The following is a 25,373-nucleotide window of genomic DNA, read 5'->3' as shown; positions in this document are numbered from 1 at the left end:
ATACCTATGGTAGGTTGTAGCACTACAACCCAGGAACAGCACCCTTGGCCCTAAAACCTAGGGACAGCTCTTAGACAGCCACTTGTAATTGTAAGGGCTCATTCAGATCTCCATGCAACATGGTACAAGCATGAACAGTAACAAACAAAACGGGCCAGGGGCTATACGAGAGCTGTTCCTAGGTTTTAGGGCTGCACAAAAGTTGTGCCTGGCTAGAAGGGCTATAAGAGAGCTGTCCCTGGGTAGTAGGACTATAATAGAGCATTCCCTGGGTAGAAGGGCTATCTAAGAGCTGTTTATGGGTAGTAGAGCATTCCCTGGGTAGAAGGGCTATCTAAGAGCTGTTTCTGGGTAGTAGGTAGCCCTACTACCCAGAAACAGCTCTTAGATAGCCCTTCTACCCAGGGAATGCTCTATTATAGTCCTACTACCCAGGGACAGCTCTCTTATAGCCCTTCTAGCCAGGCACAACTTTTGTGCAGCCCTAAAACCTAGGAACAGCTCTCGTATAGCCCCTGGCCCGTTTGTTTGTTACTGTTCATGCTTGTACCATGTTGCATGGAGATCTGAATGAGCCCTTACAATTACAAGTGGCTCTTTAAAGGCAACCATATTGCTGATGTGGACCTCTGAAAACGAGTTTGATACCCCTGGTTTACACTGAGTAGAAAAGAGGCACAGTGTGCATCACATTTATATGAATCCCACTCACTCCACTAGAACTGTATATGTGTATGGGTATGTGCACACGTTTAATTTTTGTCATGATTGTTTCTGCGCAGTCCTGTCACAAAACCTGAAATATTTCCTAGTAGCAGCAAAGTCAATTTTCTACTGCAAATCCTAAATGTGTGCACATACCCTTAGACAATACATTTCTTGTGCAGTGAAAATATGCACCATCAAAAACTCATCATGGGAACTTACTGGAGACCTACTGGTGAATTAACACATTCTGCCTTAAATGCCATCTGATTTGAAACTTCACCTTTGCAAATGAAATTCAGCAAGAGGCCATACCTGAGTGAGCAGAGTTCAGTTTCTGCAGATGGGTCCTTTAATAACTAGGTACACGTCTGTGGCATGAGATACATGGCATACTGGATTAAATTGTAGCTACAGTTCAGGTTACCTGATTTTTGGCTTGAGTACGGTCGTCTTCCACTGAGTGCTGGCAGGATTTTTGGAGGAAGTGGCCTACGCAAGAGCTTTGGTGGTTCCAACAAACTTTTCAGTGGCAGACATGGAAGCTCCATTGCTAAAGAGAAAGAAATGCAAATTCTGATATAGTGCTAATGGCATCATACACCTGCCAGAATCCCATCTCTGTAATTAATATCAATAAATAGTTTCTTTGTTTTAGAATCCAGATAAGGTCAGGTTCAGACGGCCGTTTTTCATAAGGCTGCTTTCACACATCAGTTTTTTGCCATCAGGCACAATCCGGCAAAAACATGAAAAAATGGATCAGGCGTCTGTTGCCGCTGGATCCGTTTTTTCCCCCATAGACTTTCATTAGCGCCAGATTGTGCCGGATGGCCTTGTGTTCCATCCGTTTTTTGCTGGATCCGGCAAAATTTACTTGTCCGGCGGCCGGATGAAACGTTGAAGTGAACGTTTTTGTGTCCGGCAAAAAAAACAGATCGCACCGGATCCAGCGCCGTACGGCGTGTTTTATAATGGAAGCCGCCGGATCCGTTTTTTTGAACTGAGCATGCTCAGAATTACACCGGATATGTAAAAAAACTGAAGGAACTGATGGAAAAACTGATGCAACTGATCCGTTTTTTCGCCGGATCCGTCGCATCATTTTTTTCGCCGGATCATGGCTGATGTCAAAAAACTGATGTGTGAAAGCAGCCTAATCCGTACACAGACTACTGTGTCCGGGCTGAACGCAGGTGTCTTGATTCAAACTTATAACCTATTAGGCACTTATGAGATTGTTACTGTGGGTCTGGAGACACACACTCAGATTGGGTACTGCAGTCCACAAATGATCTGTAGATATGGCCACCTGAACCCGGCCGAAATGCAAAAGAAATGAATATACCAACTGAGTGCTGTACCAAAACTGAGGCCGTGATGAGTCCTACTGAAAGAAATGCATACTGACAATGGCAGATCTAATACATATTAAGGCCACTGATTCGCTCATGTGAGAGAATTGGATTGATTATGGTAATGACAATCTTCTCAATCTCTGATCAGAGTTTGATCTGAGTGTCAGTTTAGTGTGCTCCAATGCATGAGAGAATCAAAACACACTGTCAGGAAAAGATGGAAAACACAATTTCTCCATCTTCTCCATTCTGAGTTAGCAGAAATCAGACTGCACTCAGATGTCATCCGAGTGCAGTCTGATGTTTTCCACAAACCCATAGACTTGAATGGGTGGGTGCCATAAGATTTGCGCTGCCACTACTCATTCTGAATTGTCATGAGAAAAAAAAAAATGCTGAACGGATCTGTCCCATAGAATACCATTGGTCGAGGGTTATCCAATAAAACATGGGATAGCAATCCTCCGAGTTATAGGGTTGTGTGAGTGAGCCCTATAAAATGTCAGCCCAAGTTAAACATGAAAAAAGTTAAAAGTTGCCATTTTTGGTAAAGTTTATTTTTAATAACAGGATATATTGACCATAGCTCTTGGAAATGCTGCTGCAAGATAATAATGATGCTGGTACCTGGAGGGGCTTCACGATAATTATAACAATGGAAAATAAATGTTAGCAATTATTCATAAATGGAGTTTCATCTTGATAAACTCAACTAATAGGCTTAAGGTCGCTTTACACGCTGTGATATCGGTACCGATATCGCTAGTGTGGGTACCCGTCCCCATCTGTTGTGCGACACGGGCAAATCGCTGCCCGTGCCGCACAACATCGCCCAGACCTGTCACACATACTTACCTGCCCGGCGACGTCGCTGTGACCGGCGAACCGCCTCCTTTCTAAGGGGGCGGTTCGTTCAGCATCACAGCGACGTCACAGCAGCATCACTGTACCGCCGCCCAATAGAAAAGGAGGGGCGGAGATGAGCGGGACGTAACATCCCGCCCACCTCCTTCCTTCGCATTGTGGCCGGGAGGCAGGTAAGGAGAGCTTCCTCGTTTCTGCGGTGTCACACGGAGCGATGTGTGCTGCCGCAGGAACAAGAAACAACTTCGTTACTGCTGCAGTAACGATATTTGAGAATGGACCCCCAAGTCATTGATGAGCGATTTTGCACGTTTTTGCGACGATGCAAAATTGCTCATAGGTGTCACACGCAACGGCATCGCTAATGCGGCCGGATGTGCGTCACAAATTCCGAGACCCCAACGACTTCGCATTAGCGATATCGTAGCGTGTAAAGCCCCCTTTAGGCTGCTTTCACACATCCGTTTTTTGCTGAGCAGCACAATACGGCGCTTTGCAGAAAAAACGCAATCGTTTTTTTTTGCCGCCGATTGCGTTTTTTCCGCATAGACTTGCATTAGCGCCATATTGTGCCGCATGGCCTTGCGTTGCGTCCGGTTTTTGCCAGATTCGGCATATTTAGCCCATGCGGCAGCCGGATGGAACGTTGCCTGGCACATTTTTTTTGTGCGGCGAAAAAAACGCATCGCACCGGAACCGGCGCGATGCGGCGCAATTTACAGTGCAAGCCTATGGACACCAAATGCGGCGCCCTACGGCAAAAAACGCATCCGGCCGCCGGATGCTTTTTTCTTGAAATGCGCATTCTCAGTGTCAAGCCGTATCCGTCAAAAAACGGATGGGCCGCATGGAAAAACGTATGCAACGGATCCGTTTTTTTTTCGCTGCATCCATTGCATTGGTTTTTGAGCCGGATTGAGCGGCAGTGCAAAAATCGGATGTGTGAAAGCAGCCTTAGCTAAATGTTCCCATACATATTAGATAGCTGTCAGCCGACAACCATCTGTCCCAACCATCCATACACAATGGTAGAGCGCTCCTGTGTTCTGTATGAGAGAGCCATTATCACACTCCTCTGACAGCTACTTGTTTCATGTGACAACAATAGCATAGGCTAGTTGGAAATTCAACAAGCCAGATACTTCTCATATGATGTCTGAGTAAAGTTAGGTGGTCCCCTACATATTAGAAAAGGGAAGCACAGTTTTTAGACCAAGAGACACATAGCTGTACTGAATCAATCCAAAAAGCTGCAAAATTTTTTTAAAGGGGTACTTACATGAATACATAACCTAAACCAATCATCAGTACATTAATATATCACCACAAGTTTTAATTATTTCAGGAGGATTTTACAGAGTTTCTGCACCCAAAAAAATAAATGTGAATACATGCTAATTTAAACTGCGTTTTTGTAGCAGAAAATGAAGAACCCTCCTCATAAAAATATTTAAAACTTAGAGATTTGACATTAAGTTTTAACAAAGCCATGAAGCCTGTTATGTATTGCTACATGTTTAGAAGGTCAGTGCATGTATACAGCACCAAACATAATGCAGTGATTCACTGTAATGTCAGGTCAGCTCCATATACATTTTTATCGGTTGAACCTACAGTTCTCAGAATGTACTTAACAATGGTAAGGAGATACTGCGAGTTGTTTTTACCAGCCATCATCAGACAGCGGACCATAAGTATTGACGAGACATAGTATCAAACGAACATTTACATCGTTACTTTGTAGACAACATCTTCTCTGATTGGAGTCCCTTTCCGTCCCTTTTGTCTCCAGGTAGTATAGATGCCATGATGAGATTTCCTGCGTAGTGCTCGTATCTGCAAATTTCCCTTTTCTCCGTCTTCAGAAGCATTTCTTGACATGAGGCCCTTAAAACTAAAAGTATCACTATACTGCCCATAAATAATCTCCCATGCTGCGCCCTTAAATAAATAATTTGACCCTTACTGTGCTTCCTGCACAATATATAACTCCCCAACACTGCCCTGCTTCATGTCATCCACCGACACACTTCCCTCTCTCCATAATAGCTCTCCCACACTGCCCACTCTCCATAATATCCCCTCACACTCTCCATAATATCCCCCCACAATGTGCCTCTCCATAATATCTCCCATACTGCTCCTCTCTATAAAGTCATCCACCCCTCACTGCACTTTCCATAATATCATCCCACTCACCATAATAACGTCCCTCCCACTACCCTTCTCCATGTCGTACCCCACACTGCCTTTCTCCATAATGTCATCTCCCCCACATTGCCCTTCTCCATATCATCTTCCGACACACTACCCCTTTCTAAAATGTCATCCCCCACACTTCCCTTCTCCATATTATCCCCCCATAGTGTGTGTGCTTTGGCAGGTTAATGGGGGTTCTGGCTGAATGTGTGTGTTGCTATTACCATGGCGCTATGCCTCTACAGACCTCATGTTGCCGTTGGACATGGCAGGTCAAACTAGATGAGGTAGAACTGAATGAGGGAGACCAAAGTCCAAAAATAAATTTTTTACTGAAGAACAACTTGTTAATAAGTATATACTGTACATCAGCTAGCAGGCACAACAATGCTTCCTCTGTATATAAAAGATACAGGAACTTTACGATTTCAGATATTGGTACATTACTTCCACTACATATTACATAAATCCAGTAAACCATTATGGAAGCTCCATCCTTCTCCTGTAAGGACCACACGTGTCAAGATGTGTTGCTGCAGCACTCACAGCTACTCTCAACTCCCAGTTGATTTGTGAGGACCCCACTGGCTGAGGTACATTGATATCACTCCTCATTAGTACTCTTGATGAGTGCTACATGCTCTTTGCTGTGCCACTGAATCTACAGCTCTCTGTTGGAGAACTTGTTTCTCTGTATGGCGACACCATACCTTTTTATCTAAGATAGATAATTGTTTGTTTGAGACCCGCTTTCCTGAGTTGAGGAATCTTTCCTTTAGCTTAGTTCCCTTTAGGTTTCCTGACCTGCTGTTCCCCTGAGTAATGTTCCACACTATTAATTAGGCCTCCTGACCTGTGATAAGGATCTTGTTCTGCTGCTCACCTGAGCGATATTTCATCGCTGTAAGTAGGCCTCCTTGCCTGGGGAAAGTACCTCGTCCTCCCATTTGTTTCATTACTAGGTCCGGTGCCTGAACTCCAGAATCCTGCTGTCACTTAAAGGGACAGTATCACGTTTTTTTATTTTTGTATTAAAAATAGTGATTCTGAAATCAAGTATTTCTAATACAAAATGAAAATCGTAGCTTATTTACTTTTTCTGTTATTCTAATTTTACTGTATGCACTGGGGGCCATGTTGGATTTGCTGTGTGTGTAACGAAAGTTACACACTCCTTTATGGCAGCCCCTGTGCATAGAGAATAGTGGTCGCTATCCGACCCTATGTGTAGCATTACAGTGGGCGTATGCTGTGACCTGGATGCGCCCCCTGGGCTGTCCAGATCACAGCAGAGGGAGGAGTTCAACCGCCATCATCGTGGAGCTCACAGCGTATGCTGTTTGCTCCACTTCACCCCTGTCAACCGCCGGGATGTGTGAGTACAGGCCGCCTCCCCTCCCCTGCCCCCGTTACCGATGACACCGCCTCCCTCCGCTCTCCCCAGCACCCGCTACTGCTACCGCTAGTGCCGCCCCTCGCGGTTCCCGTCTCCGCTGACACCCAATCCCTTTGCTCTCCTCAGCCCCCGCTAGTGCCGCCCCTCCCCCTCGCCGTTCCCGTCTCCGCTGACACCACATCCCTTCGCTCTCCTCAGCCCCCGCTAGTGCCGCCCCCTCCCCCTCGCCGTTCCCGTCTCCGCTGACACCCCATCCCTTTGCTCTCCTCAGCCCCCGCTAGTGCCGCCCCTCCCCCCGCCGTTACAGTCTCCGATGACACTTCCTCCCTCCGCTCTCCCCAGCCACCGCTCTGCTCGCCGCTGCTGTGTATGTGTGTGCCCTTGCCCCACTGCATGCGAGTACCGCCGCTGATGCTGTCTGCACGGCTGAGTATGAAACAGGAGAGGATAATACAATCTGCTGAGCCGTGTATCTAATCCTCTCTTGGGTGATACACAGCTCAGCAGACCGCATCACCCAGGACAGGATTAGATACACAGCTCAGCAGACAGTATCACACAGGATAGGATTAGATACACAGCTCAGCAGACAGTATCACACAGGAGAGGATTAGATACACAGCTCAGCAGACCGCATAACCCAGGACAGGATTAGATACACAGCTCAGCAGACAGTATCTAATCCTGTCCTGGGTGATGCTGTCTGCTGAGCTGTGTATCTAATCCTGTCATGGGTGATGCGGTCTGCACGGCCGTGTATCTAATCCTGTCCTGGGTGATGCGGTCTGTACGGCCGTGTATCTAATCCTGTCCTGGGTGATGCTGTGTGCACGGCCGTGTATCTAATCCTGTCCTGGGTGATGCTGTGTGCACGGCCGTGTATCTAATCCTGTCCTGGGTGATGCTATGTGCACGGCCGTGTATCTAATCCTGTCCTGGGTGATGCGGTCTGCACGGCCGTGTATCTAATCCTAGCCTGTGTGATACTGTCTGCTGAGCCGTGAATCTAATCCTAGCCTGTGTGATACTGTCTGCTGAGCCGTGTATCTAATCCTAGCCTGGGTGATACTGTCTGCTGAGCCGTGTATCTAATCCTAGCCTGTGTGATACTGTCTGCTGAGCCGTGTATCTAATCCTAGCCTGGGTGATACTGTCTGCTGAGCCGTGTATCTAATCCTAGCCTGGGTGATACTGTCTGCTGAGCCGTGTATCTAATCCTAGCCTGTGTGATACTGTCTGCTGAGCCGTGTATCTAATCCTAGCCTGGGTGATACTGTCTGCTGAGCCGTGTATCTAATCCTAGCCTGGGTGATACTGTCTGCTGAGCAGTGTATCTAATCTTATCCTATGTGATACTGTCTGCTGATTTGTGTATCTAATCCTATCCTGTGTGATACTCCTGCTGTCCTTGGTGACACTTTAGACATTTCTGGTCACCAACAAAATGGCTGTGCATAGTGTCCCTACATGTCATTCTCTGTTATCCTTTGTAAACACTCAGATTGGGAGGTGGAGGCGTGCCACCACACACAGGAGAGCAGACTCCGCCCACTTTACTGCAAGCTGTAATGTGAGCTTTTTCCTACAGTGGGATTTCTGTAGGATTTCAGAAGCTGCTCCCCCTAGTGTTTAACAGTGGAAATAGTGGAAAATATTAAACTTTTACATTTTTTTTTTACATTTTGCTCAATTAAAAAAAGAAAATAATATTTAAACAAAACATTAAAATAATATTACTTTACATTTTTTCAGGTATTTAATTTTTTTTTTTTCTGACGATACAGTCCCTTTAACCTTTGCTTTCCTTAAGAACGTACTTTCTGATATATGGTGGTTCCTCTTCAGTGGCGTATCTAAAGTTTAATGGGCCCTGGTGCAAAGTCCCCCCCCCTCACCGTACACCGACACTTGGGGTACGGGATAATGACACTGATACTCGAGGTATGGGATAATGACGCTGACACTTGGCTCTTACCCACAGTACCCAGGTTTCCCATGATCCGAAATCCCTCTATCAGCACCCTGCTTTCCTATGTTCTGATATCAATCTTGTCCTCGACACCCAGCTTTCCCATGTTCTGCTATACATCTTACCCTTAGCACCCAGCTTTCCCATATCAGAGGATGGGAAAGCTGGGTGTTGAGAGAAGATCTATAGCAGAGCATGGGAAATCTGGGTGCTTTGGGGAAGAGCTTTTTTTCCCTCAGCACAAAAAATTCCCATCCATCCCTTGCTTGTATCTTTGTCCCCCCTCATTTATAGTTCTCCAAATACTATAATTGCCCCCACATAGCCTTCCATATAGTATAAAGGGTCCCACATAAGGCTATATGCGCATGGTGTGTTTTTCGCAGCATTTTTGCACGTTTTTTGGGTGCGTTTTTGATCTAAAAACTTCATGACTTTGCTTCCCCAGCAAAGTCTATGAGTTTTCATTTTTGTTGTCCGCACACTGCAGTTTTGTTTTAGGCGCGTTTTTGTGGTGACCACAAAGATGCAACATGTCAATTATTTCTGCATTTTTGCCAGCGTTTTTCACCCATGCATTAGAAAAAAACACAGCAACAAAAACACAACAAAAAAAAACCGCACAAAAACGCGCAAAAGCGCATGCGGTTTTTATGTGTTTTTTTTTACCGTGGGTGCGTTTTTTAGTGGTCAAAAACACACAAAAACGCTGCATCTTTGTGGTCACACAAAAACACAGCGTACGCACATAGCCTAAGTCCTCATATGTTAGAATGCACTTCCATAGTCCTCCTTGTATTATCATGCATTTCCCATAGTTCTCCATGTATTATAATTCACCCCATAGTACTCCATATATTATACTGCACCACATAGTCCTCCATGTTTTATAATGCACCCCCATAGTCCATGTATAAGGTAGCCCCCATAGTCCTCCATATATTATAATGTAGCCCCCATAGTCCTATATGTATTATATTGCAGCCCCATAATCCTTCATATTGTATTATGCAGCCCCATACTCCTCCATGTATAAAGCACCATTATACTCCATGTATAAGGTGTTTTTCATGTTGTATAATGCATCCCCATAGACCTCCATGTGTAATGCAGCCCCATAGACCTCAATGAGGTAAGAAGTTGAAGGAAGGATCCGGCACAAAAAAACTCATAGTAAAAACATCGTAGCCTTTATTTTAAACGGGTCTCCACTACATGTTGGTTTTTAACGTTTAAAATAAAGGCTACGATGTTTTTACTATAAGGAGTTTTTTTGTGCCGGATCCTTCCTTCAACTTCTTACCTCTGCATTACCGGCTGGGACCTGCCGGTGGATACCGTGCACTTGCTGGATTCCACAGCCCAGGCTACAGGTGAGCTGAAAATTTATTTTTTTCCCCATAGACCTCAATGCATGTATAATGCACCCCTATAGTCCATGTATAAGGTGTCCTTCATGTTTATTATGCAGTCCCATAGACCTCCATGTATAATGCAGCCCCATAGACCTCCATGTATCATGCAGTCTCCAGGCCTCCATGTATCATGCAGCCCCCAGGCCTCCATGTATCATGCAGCCTCCATGTATCATGCAGCCCCCAGGCCTCCATGTATCATGCAACCCCCAGGCCTCCATGTATCATGCAGCCCCCAGGCCTCCATGTATCATGCAGCCCCCAGGCCTCCATGTATCATGCAGCCCCCAGGCCTCCATGTATCATGCAGCCCCCAGGCCTCCATGTATCATGCAGCCCCCAGGCCTCCATGTATCATGCAGCCCCCAGGCCTCCATGTATCATGCAGTCAGACAACTCCAGGCTTCCATGTTTCATGCAGCCACCCCTCAGGCCTCCATGTATCATGCAGCCACCCCTCAGGCCTCCATGTATCATGCAGCCAGCCCCCCAGGCCTCCATGTATCATGCAGCCAGCCACCCAGACCTCCATGTATCATGCAGCACCCCAGGCCTCTAGCCAGCATGTTCTCACTGATTTATAAAAATAAAAAACAAGTACTCACCTCTCTCCTCCTTCCACCGCTGCTCTGTCCTCACCTCTCCTTGTTTCATCGCTGCTCTGTCCTCACCTTTTCTTGTTCCCCCACTGTTTCAGTGTGAAATAGCAGGGTAAATTATTAAAATGTAACTTTTAATGGCAATTTAAAATCAGGGGAAAATTCACAGTCAATAAACACATAAAGTGACGATCTGGTAGATGGGGAGGTAAGTACAGCAAAAGTCGGCTGACCTCTATCGGAAAGTCACAACAAAAGCCTAACAGCAATATGGAATTGCAGAGGCAAACAACAACCTTTAAATAAATTGGAATGGTCTCACCGGTATGTCTTTTGTTCATAACCCTGGTGGTGGAAGGATCGCAGAGGCGGAGCTACCACCAACTCCTCAAGTTTAGATCCATTAGCGGCGTACTCCAGTCTCCCTACGCATTTCATAACAGCAAACTCATCAGGGGAGCTTTTACTGGATTGTGAAGCCAAGGGTATAACACCTCTTGTGCAGTGGTAGACGCCTCTGATTCAGTCAGCATCCTCCCGTCCTGCGCTCTGTGGTCTCAGCACAGCTGTCGCACATGAGTGACGTCAACGCGCAGGTACAGGGGGAGAATGATAAAGCATGGAGCGTGCGGGCCGCTCGATGCTTTATCATTGCCGTGTGTGATGAAGGGGGCCCGGTCACAATGGTGATAGCGGTAGTTACACCCCTGTTCTTCGCCGCACACAACACAGCTTTTATGCAAGATTGCAAGCAGCTAGACCATAGGTCTGTTACTTCTCAACACTTATCCCTATCTGTCCAATAATCAGGAAAGTGTATCTGCTTGTGCCCATGTAACACCTCCCATTCCTGGCTGGTCCCCAACTAATAATCCTGCCTGCTGATAACTGCTAAATTTTAAACAAATCAATGCATCACATAATCACAAAATCTTCAAGGGGGAGTGTGGGCAGCTTCTCCACTCCACACATATATAAAACACTACTTAATATCTACTAAGATAGAATATTTCAACAGTCCTTTACTGCTCTCTTTTCTCTTCCCCACATTACCTGCTAAGTTTCCTTATCTGTCTCTGATTCTTTTAATCAGAATTTTTTTTTTTACCTTTTTCCTATCATTTAAAAACACTTGGTCAAACCTAAAAACCACCATAAGGATCTTGCTTATGTTATGGATCCTTTTCTTAGTTTCGAGAACATGGACTGGCATAAGATATTGTGTTAGCTAGTTCCACCATGTCTATGCCACGTGTATGATTTTTCTGTATGCCGGGGTTTTGTCATTATTTCGTCTTTAACATTTTAAAAAAGAAAGATCGAAAGCAACTGAACAGGGCAGTGTTGTAGGGTATGAGGTCAGTAAGTGGCTAATTATTTGCTTATTATGGAAAGCAAGTACCAGTTTATAGGAACTAATAAATACTACAAAGGAAATGAGCAGCTGATGATTTGCAGTTTAATACAGGACTAGGGAGGATGTGGGCTTGAGGAGCTATATAATATTCAGCAAAAACAAGTGTTAATCAAGTCTGTCTAAACATTGATGCCAGCATCAAAGGTAAAGTCAGCCCCAAAAAGTCACAAACTGTGCAAAAATTCCTAAATGTTTCAATGCTAAAATTGTTTGATTATAAAAAGTGGCCTAGTAGCCCCAGGCCCAGCACCTCTCCTTTCAACTTGTTTTTAATAAGGCCTACCAGATTAAAAACTACTTTATTCAGTCATTAATAGAAGTTAAATTGATCAGAAAATAGTTTAATCGACACAATGTCAATAAATTTCCAATGCCCCGATTTATCAAGACTGGTGATTTTCTAGTTGGTCTTGGTGAGAGGGCATGGTGGAGTCAGACGCTCTAGATTCATGAAGAGGCACGCCTGATCATGAATCTGGATCGCCTGATGAGTGGCGTCCGCCCCGTGCACCACACCAGAAATCCTACTAAGATTAGTGATATTTGTAGCATAGGGAACGGCACAGCTCATCATGAATTACACAAGCTGTGGTGATGTGCCCCCACTGTGCCCCATCAAGTTCATCAAAATACCTGCGTTTCTTACATTAGATATGCTACTCCAGTCTCTGACTGGGGTAACATTTCTAGAGAGGTGCACAGAGACGCCCACCACAGAGAAGGTCAAAGAATCGATCCATAGTGATATGATAAAACACGTGACATTTTAGGCTGCTTTTTTTTTGGCTGACTGCAAAAAAACGCAAAACGCAAGTGACTGGATCCATGATAAATGCGTTGTCTTTTCAATGGAATGACGTTTAAGGCTGCTTTCACACTACGTTTTTTTAACATGCGTTATGAACGTTTTTTAACGCAAAAATGGATCCAGTGCAAATGCATTTTCATTTCAATGCATTTGCAATCGACTCGTGTCAATATGCGTTCATATGCGTTTGTGTGCAGTTTAGTGAGGATCCAGCGACTTGCTGTTTTTTAAAAAAACGCTACTTGTAGCGTTTTTGAGCTGCGTCCAAATACTGCAAATCGCTGGATCCTGACTATACTGCACGCAAACGCATGTGAACGCTGGCATGCTGATAGTAGAGCAAGCAGGACCCTGTCTGAGCATGCCCAGAAACCAGCCTGCCGTGATCAGTCCCTCTCTCCCCCTCCCTCTCTCTCTCCTCTCTCCCCTTCCCTCTCTCTCCCACGCCTGAGCGCAGCGGACGCTCGTAACCAAGGTAAATATCGGGTAACCAAGCAAAGCGCTTCTTAGTTACCCGATGTTTACCTTGGTTACGTGTGCAGGGAGCCGGCTCCTAGCAGCTGCGGGCTCGTAACCAAGGTAAATATCGGGTATTCAAGCAAAGCACTTCACTTAGTTACCCGATATTTACCTTGGTTACAGCTTACCGCAGCTGTCAGATGCCGGCTCCCAGTCTATCACGTTCAGTTCACCTCACTCCCGATCACATGACTCCAATGCCCGCCCATAAACTTCAAGTGACAGGATCCTGCAAAATAACATGCGTTTGCATGCGTTTTTTTTGCAAAAACAGGATCCGCTTTTGCAGCAAAAAAACGTTCATGACGCATGCTAAAAAAACGTAGTGTGAAAGCAGCCTAAGATGCGTTTGCATGCGTTATATACTGGATCCGTTGTTGTGCAGTTTTTTTACCTTGTGTCCTGCGTCCAAATACTGCATGTCACTGGATCCTGACTATACTGCACGCAAGCGCATGTGAACGGTGGTATGCTGACAGGAAGGATCCAGTCTCTCTCTCTCTTCTGGCAGTGGCTTTCTACAAACGGCCAATTGAAAACATATGGACCCTTAGGCTGCTTTCACACTACTTTTTTTAACATCCGTCATGAACGTTTTTTTAAAGCAAAAACGGATCCAGTGCAAATGCGTTTTCATTTCAATGCATTTGCAATGGACTCACGTCAACATGCGTTCACATACGTTTGCGTGGGTTATAGTAAGGATCCAGCGACTTGCAGTTTTTTAACTTTTTTCAAAAACGCTACTTGTAGCGTTTTTGAGCTGCATCCAAATACTGCAAATTGCTGGATCCTGACTAAACAGCACGCAAACGCATGTGAACGCTAGCATGCTGATAGACAGGATCCTGTTTGCTCTACTGAGCATGCCCAGAAACCAGCCTCGGGTGATCAAGTCTCTCTCTCCCCCCTCTCCCTCCCCCTCCCCTCTCTCCCGCCTGAGAGCGGAGGACGCTTGTAACCAAGGTAAACATCGGGTAACTGCGGGCTTAGTTACCCGATGTTTATCTTGGTTACGTGTGCAGGGAGCAGACAGCCCTGCTCCTAGCAGCTGCAGATGCTCGTAACCAATGTAAATATTGGGTATCCAAGCAAGTTACCCGATGTTTACCTTGGTTACGTGTGCAGGGAGCTGGCTCCTAGCAACTGCAGACGCTCGTAACCAATGTAAATATCGGGTATCCAAGCAAGTTACCCGATGTTTACCTTGGTTACGAGCCTCCGCAGCTGTCAGATGTCGGCTCCCAGTCTTTCACGTCCAGTTCCCCTCACTCCCGATCACATGACTCCAATGCCCACCCATAAACTTCAAGTGACAGGATCCTGCAAAATAACACTTGCGTTTGCATGCGTTTTTCTTTGCAAAAACATAATCCGCTTTTGCAGCAAAAAAACGTTCATGACGCATGCTAAAAAAACGTAGTATGAAAGCAGCCTTACTTCGACGAGCCACATTATGTCTGCAGCCAAGTCCGATCAATTTGTTGTGAATTTTTTACTGAGGCTGCACTCACACCAGTGTATAACTCGGACGTGTGCTATCTCAGACCAATGTTATTCTATGAGGCAGAGCAGATTTGGCATCACAAAAAAATTAAAAATGGCGGTATGCTGCATGTAGCAACGCAAATTAGATGCCACTCACCCATTAAAGTCTGAGGGGGCGTGGAAATCATTGAGCTTCACTCGCATGTCATTCGATTTCCGCTGACTCAGAGAATGGAGGAGATGGAGAAATGAGAAATGTTGTTCTCCATTTTCTCCTCATTCTCATGTGAGAGAATCAGATCACACAAAGCTGACACTCAGGCCTTTTTCTCTCAAATATTGTTCACAAATTTGTGTGATCGGATTCGTGATCACTTCTCCTTTGCAGAGATAATCCATCCACATGTTAATTGTTTGGTGCAGTTTTTTTCTGCACCAAGATCTGCAAGGAAAAAATCTGCAACATGGGCACAGCACTTTAGAATTCTCATAGACTTTGCAGGGATGTGTTTTCTCTTGCATTTTGATTAATTTTTGCAAGGAAAAAAATGCATAAAAAGTGAAAAAAATGCAGTGTGTGCACCTAGCCTTAAGGCTGCTTTACACCAGGCAATCTATCGTGCGATAGATCGTCGGGGTCACGGTTTTTGTGACGCACATCCGGCATCGCTGGCGATGCCGGCCTGTGTGACACCTCCTAGCGACGCAGTATCACTCACAAATCGTGAGTCGGGTACTGCTCGTTAGGTTCCATAATATCGTTTACTTTAGTTGACCATCGTTTCCGTGGTAGCACACGTCGCTCCGCGTGACACCACGGGAACAATGAGCAGCTCACCTGCCTCCCGCGGCCGCCGCCGTCTCTATGTGGAAGGAAGGAGGTGGGCGGGATGTTTACGTCCCGCTCATCTCCGCCCCTCCGCTTCTATTGGCCGGCGCCCGTGTGACGTCGCTGTGACGCCGAACGTCCCTCCCACTCCAGGAAGTGGACGTTCGCCGCCCACAGCGAGGTCGCACGAAAGGTAAGTATGTGTGACGGGGTTTACTAACTTTGTGCGACACGGGCAGCGATTTGCCCGTGACGCAAAAAGGACGGGGGCGGGTACGATCGATTGTGAAATCGCACAATCGGTCGTACCGTGTAAAGCAGGCTTTAGGCTATGTTCACACAGGGCGTTTTTGGTGCGTTTTTTTCTTGACCAAAACCTGATCTTGTGGCAGTCTCCCGGAGGGGGGGGGTCTCCTGATGGTTTTCTGCATTTTTCGGATGGTTTTTGCCAAGGTTTTTCACTGTGGTTTTGTGCACTTCCATGATTACCGGACCAAGTCCAGACCTGCGGGGGTTTAAAAGTACCCGAGTGCCAGTCATTTAGATCCAGCACTTGGGTAATTAAAAAAAATAGATTAAAAATAATGACAAAAAATAAAGCAAGCGCACTATACTTTAACCAGTCTACGGTGTCGCTTCAGAAGTAGCAGAGATAGAATCGTCGTGGGACCCTGTGTGGATTATGTTGGACCTGCGGGGGTGTTTTGAGGGTTTTATGAAGTGGTGAAAGAGGGTGTTTTTTTGTATTTTATTTAAAATAAAGGATTTTTTCAGTGTTTGTGTTTATTTACTTTCACTTACAGATTAGTAATGGGGGGTGTCTTACAGATGCCTCCCATTACTAATCTAGGGCTTAGTGGCAGCTGTGAGCTGACATTAACCCCTTATTACCCCGATTACCAACGCACCAGGGCAATCGGGAAAAGCTGGTAAACTGCTGGGATTGTATTTGTCGCATCTAATGAATGCAACAATATTGGGCGGCTGCAGGATGCTATTTTTAGGCTGGGGGCGCCCAATAAACATGGGTCTCCCCAGCCTGAGAATGCCAGCCCCCAGCTGTTGTGCTTTATCTTAGCTGGGTATCAAAATTGGGGGAGACCGCAAGTTGTTTTTTTAAATTATTTATTTAAATAATAATAATAAAAAAAAAAAAAGCATGGGTATCCTCATATTTTGATACACAGACAAAATAAGCACACGGAGGGGGGGGCTGCAGCCTGTAGCCGTAGGATATCATAATATGGGGGAATCGACGCCAATTTAAATTTATTTATATATTTTTACTTTAGGATAGACCCGCAGACCGGGTCTGTGATTGGTTGCAGTCAGACACTGTCACACAGGCTTGGGGTGCGTCTGACTGCAACCAATCACAGACACCGATGGGCGGGGAAAGCAGTTAATATGCAATGAAGGTAATGAGCAGCCCCGGACATGAATGAGCAGCCATGGGAGCGTACAGCCATGCTGGTGATTCGGCAAGTATGAAGCGCCTGCTCCAATCCCCCTATCCTTTCCATAACCATTTTTAAGTGCCGCAGTCTGGTCCCCATAGACATATATGGGGACCGGCATCCGGCCAGATACCCTGGATCAATTCCGGGCTTATTATTAACCCGGTTATACCCGCCGATCCAGGGTATCTGCGAGTTCGGCCATCACTAGGGTGAAAAACCAAGGCAAAACCGCTGAAAAGAATGGACATGTTCATTATTTTAATAATGCAGCAAAAACCAGGGCGGTTGACAAAACAGTTAGGAAAACACAGCAGGTATTTTGGGTGTGTGTGCATGAGATTTCTGTAATCTCATAGGCTTTGCTGGGACTGTGAAGGCAGCGTTATATTAGCATGAATTTGCATAAAACCAAGGCACAAACCATGCTAAAAACGCCCAGTGTGAACATAGCCTAAAGCCTGCTTTACACGGGACGACCGATTGTGCGATAGCACGATGGATCGTACCCGCCCCCGTCGTTTTTGCGTCACGGGCAAATCGCTGCCCGTGGCGCACAAACTCGTTTAACCTCTGTCACACGTACTTACGTTCTGGACGACCTTGCTGTGGGCGACGAACGTCCACTTCCTGGAGTGGGAGGGATGTTCGGCGTCACAGCGACGTCACACGGCAGCCGGCCAATAGAAGCGGAGGGGCGGAGATGAGCGGGACGTAAACATCCCGCCCACCTCCTTATCCACATAGCCGGCGGGAGCCGCGGGAGGCAGGTAAGCTGCTGTTCATTGTTCCCGGGGTGTCACACGGAGCAACGTGTGATGTCACGGAAACGATGAACAACCGCCGCCATTTTAATTAAACAATTTTATGAAACCTAACGACGAGTACACGACTCACGATTTGTGAGCGATACTGCGTCGCTAGGAGGTGTTACACGAGACGACATCGTGTACGATGCCGGATGTGCGTCACAAAAACCGTGACCCAGACGATGCATCGCACGATCAGTCGTCTCGTGTAAAGCCCGAATTACTCTTCCTAAAACAGAATAGACTAATGGAAATAAGACCTTGGTGTAACGTTGGGGCCATGGGGCGCTAAGTGTGTGTGACAGCAATTCTCAGACAAGTTGTGGCACCAAAAATATTTCTGCAACTTGTTTGTGGCAAGACTAGATTACATGTGTGCTTTGTCTACAGTTCAACACATAAACCGCCATGAAAAATACTGCTAAGAGATTTATTTTTTGCAGCGTGTTGTCTCTTGGGTGAAAAAAATGCTGAAAGAACTGACATGCTGCAGATTAAAAAAACAAAACATGCATGCATGAGACTTGTGAAATGTCCGAGCTTTTCCTGGTCCTGTGTAAAGCAGCTTAGGCCACGTTCCCACGATGAGGTTTTGAGGTTGCAGAACTTCTTCACCTATTATATAAATAAGGCTACGTGTGTTTTTACTGTGTTTTTTTATCTTGGCTGTTTTCGTATCTTTTTTTGGTATGTCATGTTTTAGATAAAGTCGCTTTGTTTTTCACACTTCCTGGTATTTGGCTTTGACAAAACCTTTATAGATACAGTCATGTGTGGGATGCTATGTGTTTCTATAGCAGAAATACACTAAAAAAGCACGCACCTTTTGATCTGTGGATATTATGCATCCAATGCAAGTGTATGAGGAAAATCCACAGAAATCTCAGTGTACTTGGAAGATTTGAAACACGCACCGCAGCTCAGCTTACATTGAGTAAAGAAGCGCAGAGGGCCGGAGATTTCTGTACATACCATCCAATGTGCTGGAACTGTAACACTGCGTTTTTAACACAGCAAGAATACATAGCGTCAAAAACTCACCAAAACCTAATGATGTTTGTTCCACGTTCCTATCCCCAATATGTAGTAGGTGTAATAATAATAATAATAACAGCAATACCTCCAATTAGAAATGTAGTATAGGTCTCCTGATTAGCCATGTTGCTTACCTCATGTGCAGGGCATTGTAGCTTAGGTATCCATGGTTAAGAAACTAGCAACTGTCACTATATGAGTGGTCATCACCATGGATAACTAAGCTGCAATGTCCTGCACATGAGGTAAGCGACATAGCTAAGCAGGAGAACTATACTACATTTCTAATTGGAGGTATTTGTTAATATTATTATTACACCTACTACATATTGGGATAGTATCTTTGAGATGGGAATACCCCTTTAAAGAGGTTGGCCACTACTTATACATTGATGGCCTCTCCTTAGGATAGGTGATCAATGTCTGATTGGGTCCAACATCCAGCACCCCTGCCAATCAGCTGTTCTCGGGGATGGCACCGAAAATGCTCAATTCTGGAGCTGCCCCGTCAGCGGATAGTGGCCGTGTACTGCACATCTGCCTCCCTTTCAAATCAGTAGGAGCAGTAGCTGCTATCAGAAGACTGAGCATTTCCGTCTGCCTGCCCGCGAGTATCCTCCGCAACTGCCCGAGCCCACTATCCGGGCTCGGGCAGTTGCGGTCTCTCACTGTATTCTACCTGTGGAGAACACTTGCATTTCTGCAGCCTAAGTTGACAGGCTGCAGCTCGGGAAACCGCACCGCATGTCAGTTTTCGCTGCAGGAAAAACAAGTAGAGTGGGCATAGGATTTCTATAGACCCCATCCACTGTGCTTATACTGTACATTGCACCGTTTTGGACACAGGGAAACACACTGCATCAACTAACATCAACTATCATCTACTAAATAAAAAAAAAAACACTGCCTGTAAATGTATGTATATTGAGTGCCTTCCTAGCAGAGAATGTCAGCAGGAGGACGATGCTGAAGTTGGTTTCTTATTCAGCTATTATTTGTTTTCTGTTTTTTTTTACAGGTTTCTCAACAAAAATAAAACATCCCAAATATATAACAATTACATACCTACTGATGCCCCTCATCAAATTCATGTCACTCCAGCCTGGCCCAAATGGGTTCTGGGCATCAGAACTGGCATCAGAGTGGGAAAATCGCCAATTTTCACAAATTTGAATAAGTAACAAGTGTTTTTTTAGGGGTTAAATGTCTTTGAGCCACTGATTAGGGCTGAGCGGGCCCGGGCTGTAAATGTCCGGATCCGCGCGGTTTCAGCACTATTCCCGGGCCCGATTCGGGATTCCGGCTGCACGATCTGGAACCGGCAATTAATAAAAAATGAAGAAAAAAACAATAAATAAATGAGCGTTTCATACTTACCGGGCTCTGTCATGGTGGCACACTTGCTTCCGGGTCGCGCTTTCACTTCCTGTGCTGTCACACAGCTTTCCGTGTTTTCCCCGCCCACCGGCCGTCCTCTCAGCTGTGATTGGTTCCTGGCTGACGCGCCCCCCAGCCTGTGACAGTGTCTGCCGTGCAGTCATCGCTTATCGTGGTCAGTACTACGCTGCACTCAGAGCGGGCAGCCGTGCTCTATGGCTGCTCGCTCTAACATGTAGCAGAGCCGAAGGTGTCGCCGCGGGACCTCTCCTGTGGATTACGTCGGAGCTGCAGGGTATTTGGGGGTTAATAAAGTGGTGAAGGAGGAGTGTTTTGTATTTTATTTCAAATAAAGGATTTTTCTCTTTGTCTTGTTTATTTACTGTCACTTACAGGTTTGTGTCATGCAGGTATCTGATAGACACCTGTGCCATCACACAAAGCTAGGGTTTAGCAGCAGCTATGTGCCCCTGCTAACCCCTGCTTTTACCCCGACTGGCACCGCATCACACCAGCGGGAAGAGCCGGTATCGCACCGGTATGTCGCATCTAACAGATGCGTCATTACCGGACGGCTGCGGGCTGAGGATGTACCAGCCCCCGGCCGGTGTTATCATGGCTGGGGATGAAAATGGGGGGGGGGGGGGGGGACGTTGCGAGGGGTGCACGCGGGTCTGCCATGGCAGCAGCCGGCAAAGCCTCGCACGTGTGACTCTGGCCACTGTATACACAGCACAGATACAACGCGACGGCTGGGGCTGCAGCCGAGCGCTATACCTGTGCTGCCGAGTGTTTACCACCGTGAACTCAACTGGCCGACAGTGCACTGCTTTCCCTGCCCACCGGCCGTCCTGGCACCTGTGATTGGTTGCAGTTAGCTGACACGCTGCCACTCAGGTTGGGGGCGTGTATAGCTGCAACAAACGCGAGCCGGTGGGCGGGGAAAACAATGAATATTGAATTGTCGGCTCCGGAAGGTTACAGCGTGACCCGGAAGGAGTGTGCCGCCATGACAGCGCCTCGGTGAGTATGCCGCGCTCACTCCCAGCCCCCTAGCCCCTCCACAAACGTTTTTAACCTCCAGATTCCGGTCCCCATTGACTTATATGGGCACCGGATTCCGGAGCGGATCGGACTTATTTTTAAGTCTGTTAACGACCCGCCGGCCCCGGATTATTGCCATCCCGCTCAACTCTACCACTGATATCTCACCATAAATACATACCTACTGATGCCCTGCATCAAAGTCATGTCACATCACCCTGCCCAAATGGGTTCTGCACATCTGAACTGGCATCAAAGTCAAGTCACTCCAGCCTGGCTTAAATGAATGGGTTATTGTGAAGATTTTGAGTTGTGCAAATTTCTACAAATTCATAACGGGGTGTAGTGTGAGATCAGTGGCCCAAAGCCATTTAACCCCTTAAAAACACTTGTTACTTATTCAAATCTGTGAAAATTGGCGATTTGCCCACTTTGATGCCAGTTCTGATGTCCAGAACCCATTTGGGTTAAGGCCCCGTCACACTAAGCAACATCGCTGCTAACGAACAACTTTTGTGACGTTGCTAGTGATGTCGCTGTGTGTGACATCCAGCAACAACCTGGCCCCTGCTGTGAGGTCGTTGGTTGTTGCTGAATGTCCTGGGCCATTTTTTAGTTGTTGCTCTCCCGCTGTGAAGCACAGATCGCTGTGTGTGACAGCGAGAAAGCAACAACTGAATGTGCAGGCAGCAGGAGCCGGCTTCTGCGGACGCTGGTAACCACGGTAAACATCGGGTAACCAAGAAACCCTGTCCTTGGTTACCCGATATTTACCTTCGTTACCAGCCTCCGCCGCTCTCGCTGCCAGTGCCGGCTCCTGCTCCTTGCACGTGTAGCAGAGTACACATCGGGTAATTAACCCGATGTGTGCTGTAACTAGGAGAGCAGGGAACCAGCGCTAAGCGGTGTGCGCTGCTCCCTGCTCTCTGCACATGTAGCTGCGTGCGCTGGTAACCAAGCTAAATATCGGGTTGGTTACCCGATATTTACCTTAGTTACCAAGCGCAGCATCGCTTCAGTGCGTCGCTACTGGCTGGGGGCTGGTCACTGGTTGCTGGTGGGATCGCTGGAGCGTCTGACTTTGTGACCTCTCACCAGCAACCTCCTAGCAACTGACCAGCGATCCCTATCAGGTTGTATCGTTGTTGGGATCGCTGGTAAGTTGTTTAGTGTAACGGTACCTTTAGGCTGGAGTAGCATGAATTTGATGAGGGGCATCAGTAGGTATGTAATTGTAGTGTGAGATCAGTGGCCCAAAGCCATTTAACCTCTTCAATAACATACCTCAGTGCCCACTTTGATGGCCACTTTTGTGCCAGTCTTATAATTTTTTTTAGGTGTTTTTAAGTGTATTCACAACAGGGCACATGACTGCATGGTGTTATATACAGGGCACATGACTGCATGGTGTTATATACAGGGCACATGACTGCATGGTGTTATATACAGGGCACATGACTGCATGGTGTTATATACAGGGCACATGACTGCATGGTGTTATATACAGGGCACATGACTGCATGGTATTATATACAGGGCACATGACTGCATGGTATTATATACAGGGCACATGACTGCATGGGATTATCTACAGGGCACATGACTGCATGGTGTTATCTACAGGGCACATGACTGCATGGTGTTATCTACAGGGCACATGACTGCATGGTGTTATCTACAGGGCACATGACTGCATGGTGTTATCTACAGGGCACATGACTGCATGGTGTTATCTACAGGGCACATGACTGCATGGTGTTATCTATAGGGCACATGACTGCATGGTGTTATCTATAGGGCACATGACTGCATGGTGTTATCTACAGGGCACATGACTGCATGGTGTTATCTACAGGGCACATGACTGCATGGTGTTATCTACAGGGCACATGACTGCATGGTGTTATCTACAGGGCACATGACTGCATGGGATTATCTACAGGGCACATGACTGCATGGGATTATCTACAGGGCACATGACTGCATGGTATTATCTACAGGGCACATGACTGCATGGTATTATCTACAGGGCACATGACTGCATGGTATTATCTACAGGGCACATGACTGCATGGTATTATCTACAGGGCACATGACTGTATGGTATTATCTACAGGGCACATGACTGTATGGTATTATCTACAGGGCACATGACTGCATGTTATTATATATAGGGCACATGACTGCATGGGATTATCTACAGGGCACATGACTGCATGGTGTTATCTACAGGGCACATGACTGCATGGTATTACAAACAGGGCACATGACTGCATGGGATTACAAACAGGGCACATGACTGCATGGGATTACAAACAGGGCACATGACTGCATGGGATTACATACATGACTGCATGGTATTATATACAGAGCACGTGACTGCATGGTATTATATACAGGGCACATGACTGCACGGTATTAGCTACAGGGCACATGACTGCACGGTATTATATACAGGGCACGTGATTGCATGGGATTATATACAGGGCACGTGACTGCATGGTATTATATACAGGGCACGTGATTGCATGGTGTTATATACAGGGCACATGACTGCATGGGATTATATACAGGGCACATGACTGCACGGTATTATATACAGGGCACGTGATTGCATGGTGTTATATACAGGGCACATGACTGCATGGGATTATATACAGGGCACATGACTGCATGGGATTATATACAGGGCACGTGATTGCATGGGATTATATACAGGGCACGTGATTGCATGGGATTATATACAGGGCACGTGACTGCATGGGATTATATACAGGGCACGTGACTGCATGGGATTATATACAGGGCACATGACTGCATGGGATTATATACAGGGCACATGACTGCATGGGATTATATACAGGGCACATGACTGCATGGGATTATATACTTGGGATGTTTTATTTTTGTTGAGAAACCTGTAAAAAACAGAAAATAATTAATACCTGAATAAACCACCGTCAGCATGGTAACAGCAGGGACGCGCTTTACCCCTGTGGTGTTTTACAAGCCTGAATCCTTTTCAGACGTTAAAGAGCCTGAACAGATGACCGCTCTCCCATACTAATCCATACTAATCCATACTAATCCATACTAATCCATACTAATCAACAGGAACTTTCTGTTGATTGTTTTGCTAGTGATTTTCTGCCATTTTTTTGAGTAGTGCTGGAAAGAAAAACAGAATTAAAAAAAGCAGAAAAAAAATCATCCCAAGAGGTAAACATGGCGGAAAATGCAATTTGTAACACAGAGAAGAGCAGGAAATTCATGGAGCTTTTTATTTACCAAAAATACCTCTGGGTAGTGGTAGCAGGTCACACTACAGCGGGGCACGGCCGCCGGGTCTGTGCCTGCTCCTCAGTCTCCCCGTACACAGGACACACCGGCTACATGCTCTGTATACACTGTGTGCAGACGTGACGGCACCTGCGAGCGCCATACACCAGCGCAGACGCTAGTACTTACACCCTGCGCGTCTCACCCACCTGTCACGTGACCACAGAACTTCTACAGATGCGACACTTCATGGACTCAGAACCGCTCCTCAGTGTCCATAGCAACCGGTCTGACAACGCAGCACAGCGGCTCCCAGAGCGCATGCGCAGTAAAGTGTTCCTTTGAGGCTGCGTCCTGTGTCGGAATGTGCGCTCGTGTTCTCCATCCAATAACTCTCAATTACCAGATATCCCATTTCTCCCAGCAGCTTCCATAGGCGCAATCAAACGACAGCTATTATTTATGTGTCGTGATATGAATGAAGTTAACCCCTGATTGTTGAAAACAATTTTCTCAACTTCAGGAGAACATAACATCGATTGTTGCAGACACACACACACACACAACAACACACACACACACACAACAACACACACACACACACACACACACACAACAACACACACACACACACAACAACACACACACACACACACAACAACACACACACACACAACAACACACACACACACAACAACACACACACACACACAACAACACACACACACACACACGCACACACACACACACACAACAACACACACACACACACACGCACACACTTTTATATATATATAATTTTTTGT

At 46.2% G+C, this 25,373-nt stretch overlaps 1 protein-coding gene across 1 annotated transcript in view; it reads right to left on the bottom strand.

The window, feature by feature from the left end:
• The window catches only part of LRRC63 (leucine rich repeat containing 63), a 98,980-nt gene extending 74,121 nt beyond the window's left edge, over positions 1-24,859 (bottom strand). Inside the window, exons 1-2 of the mRNA XM_075334389.1 lie at positions 24,777-24,859; positions 1,133-1,258 (exon numbers count right to left, since the gene is read on the bottom strand). Of these exons, the coding sequence (XP_075190504.1) occupies positions 1,133-1,256 (124 nt within the window). The 5' untranslated portion in view covers positions 1,257-1,258; positions 24,777-24,859. The remainder of the gene's footprint in view (positions 1-1,132; positions 1,259-24,776) is intronic.
• Positions 24,860-25,373: the final 514 nt, after the last annotated feature.

Source organism: Anomaloglossus baeobatrachus, chromosome 2 (genome assembly GCF_048569485.1).
Source record: "Anomaloglossus baeobatrachus isolate aAnoBae1 chromosome 2, aAnoBae1.hap1, whole genome shotgun sequence".
In the NCBI taxonomy this organism is placed as follows: domain Eukaryota; kingdom Metazoa; phylum Chordata; class Amphibia; order Anura; family Aromobatidae; genus Anomaloglossus; species Anomaloglossus baeobatrachus.
This window is presented reverse-complemented; position numbering and strand designations above follow the sequence as displayed.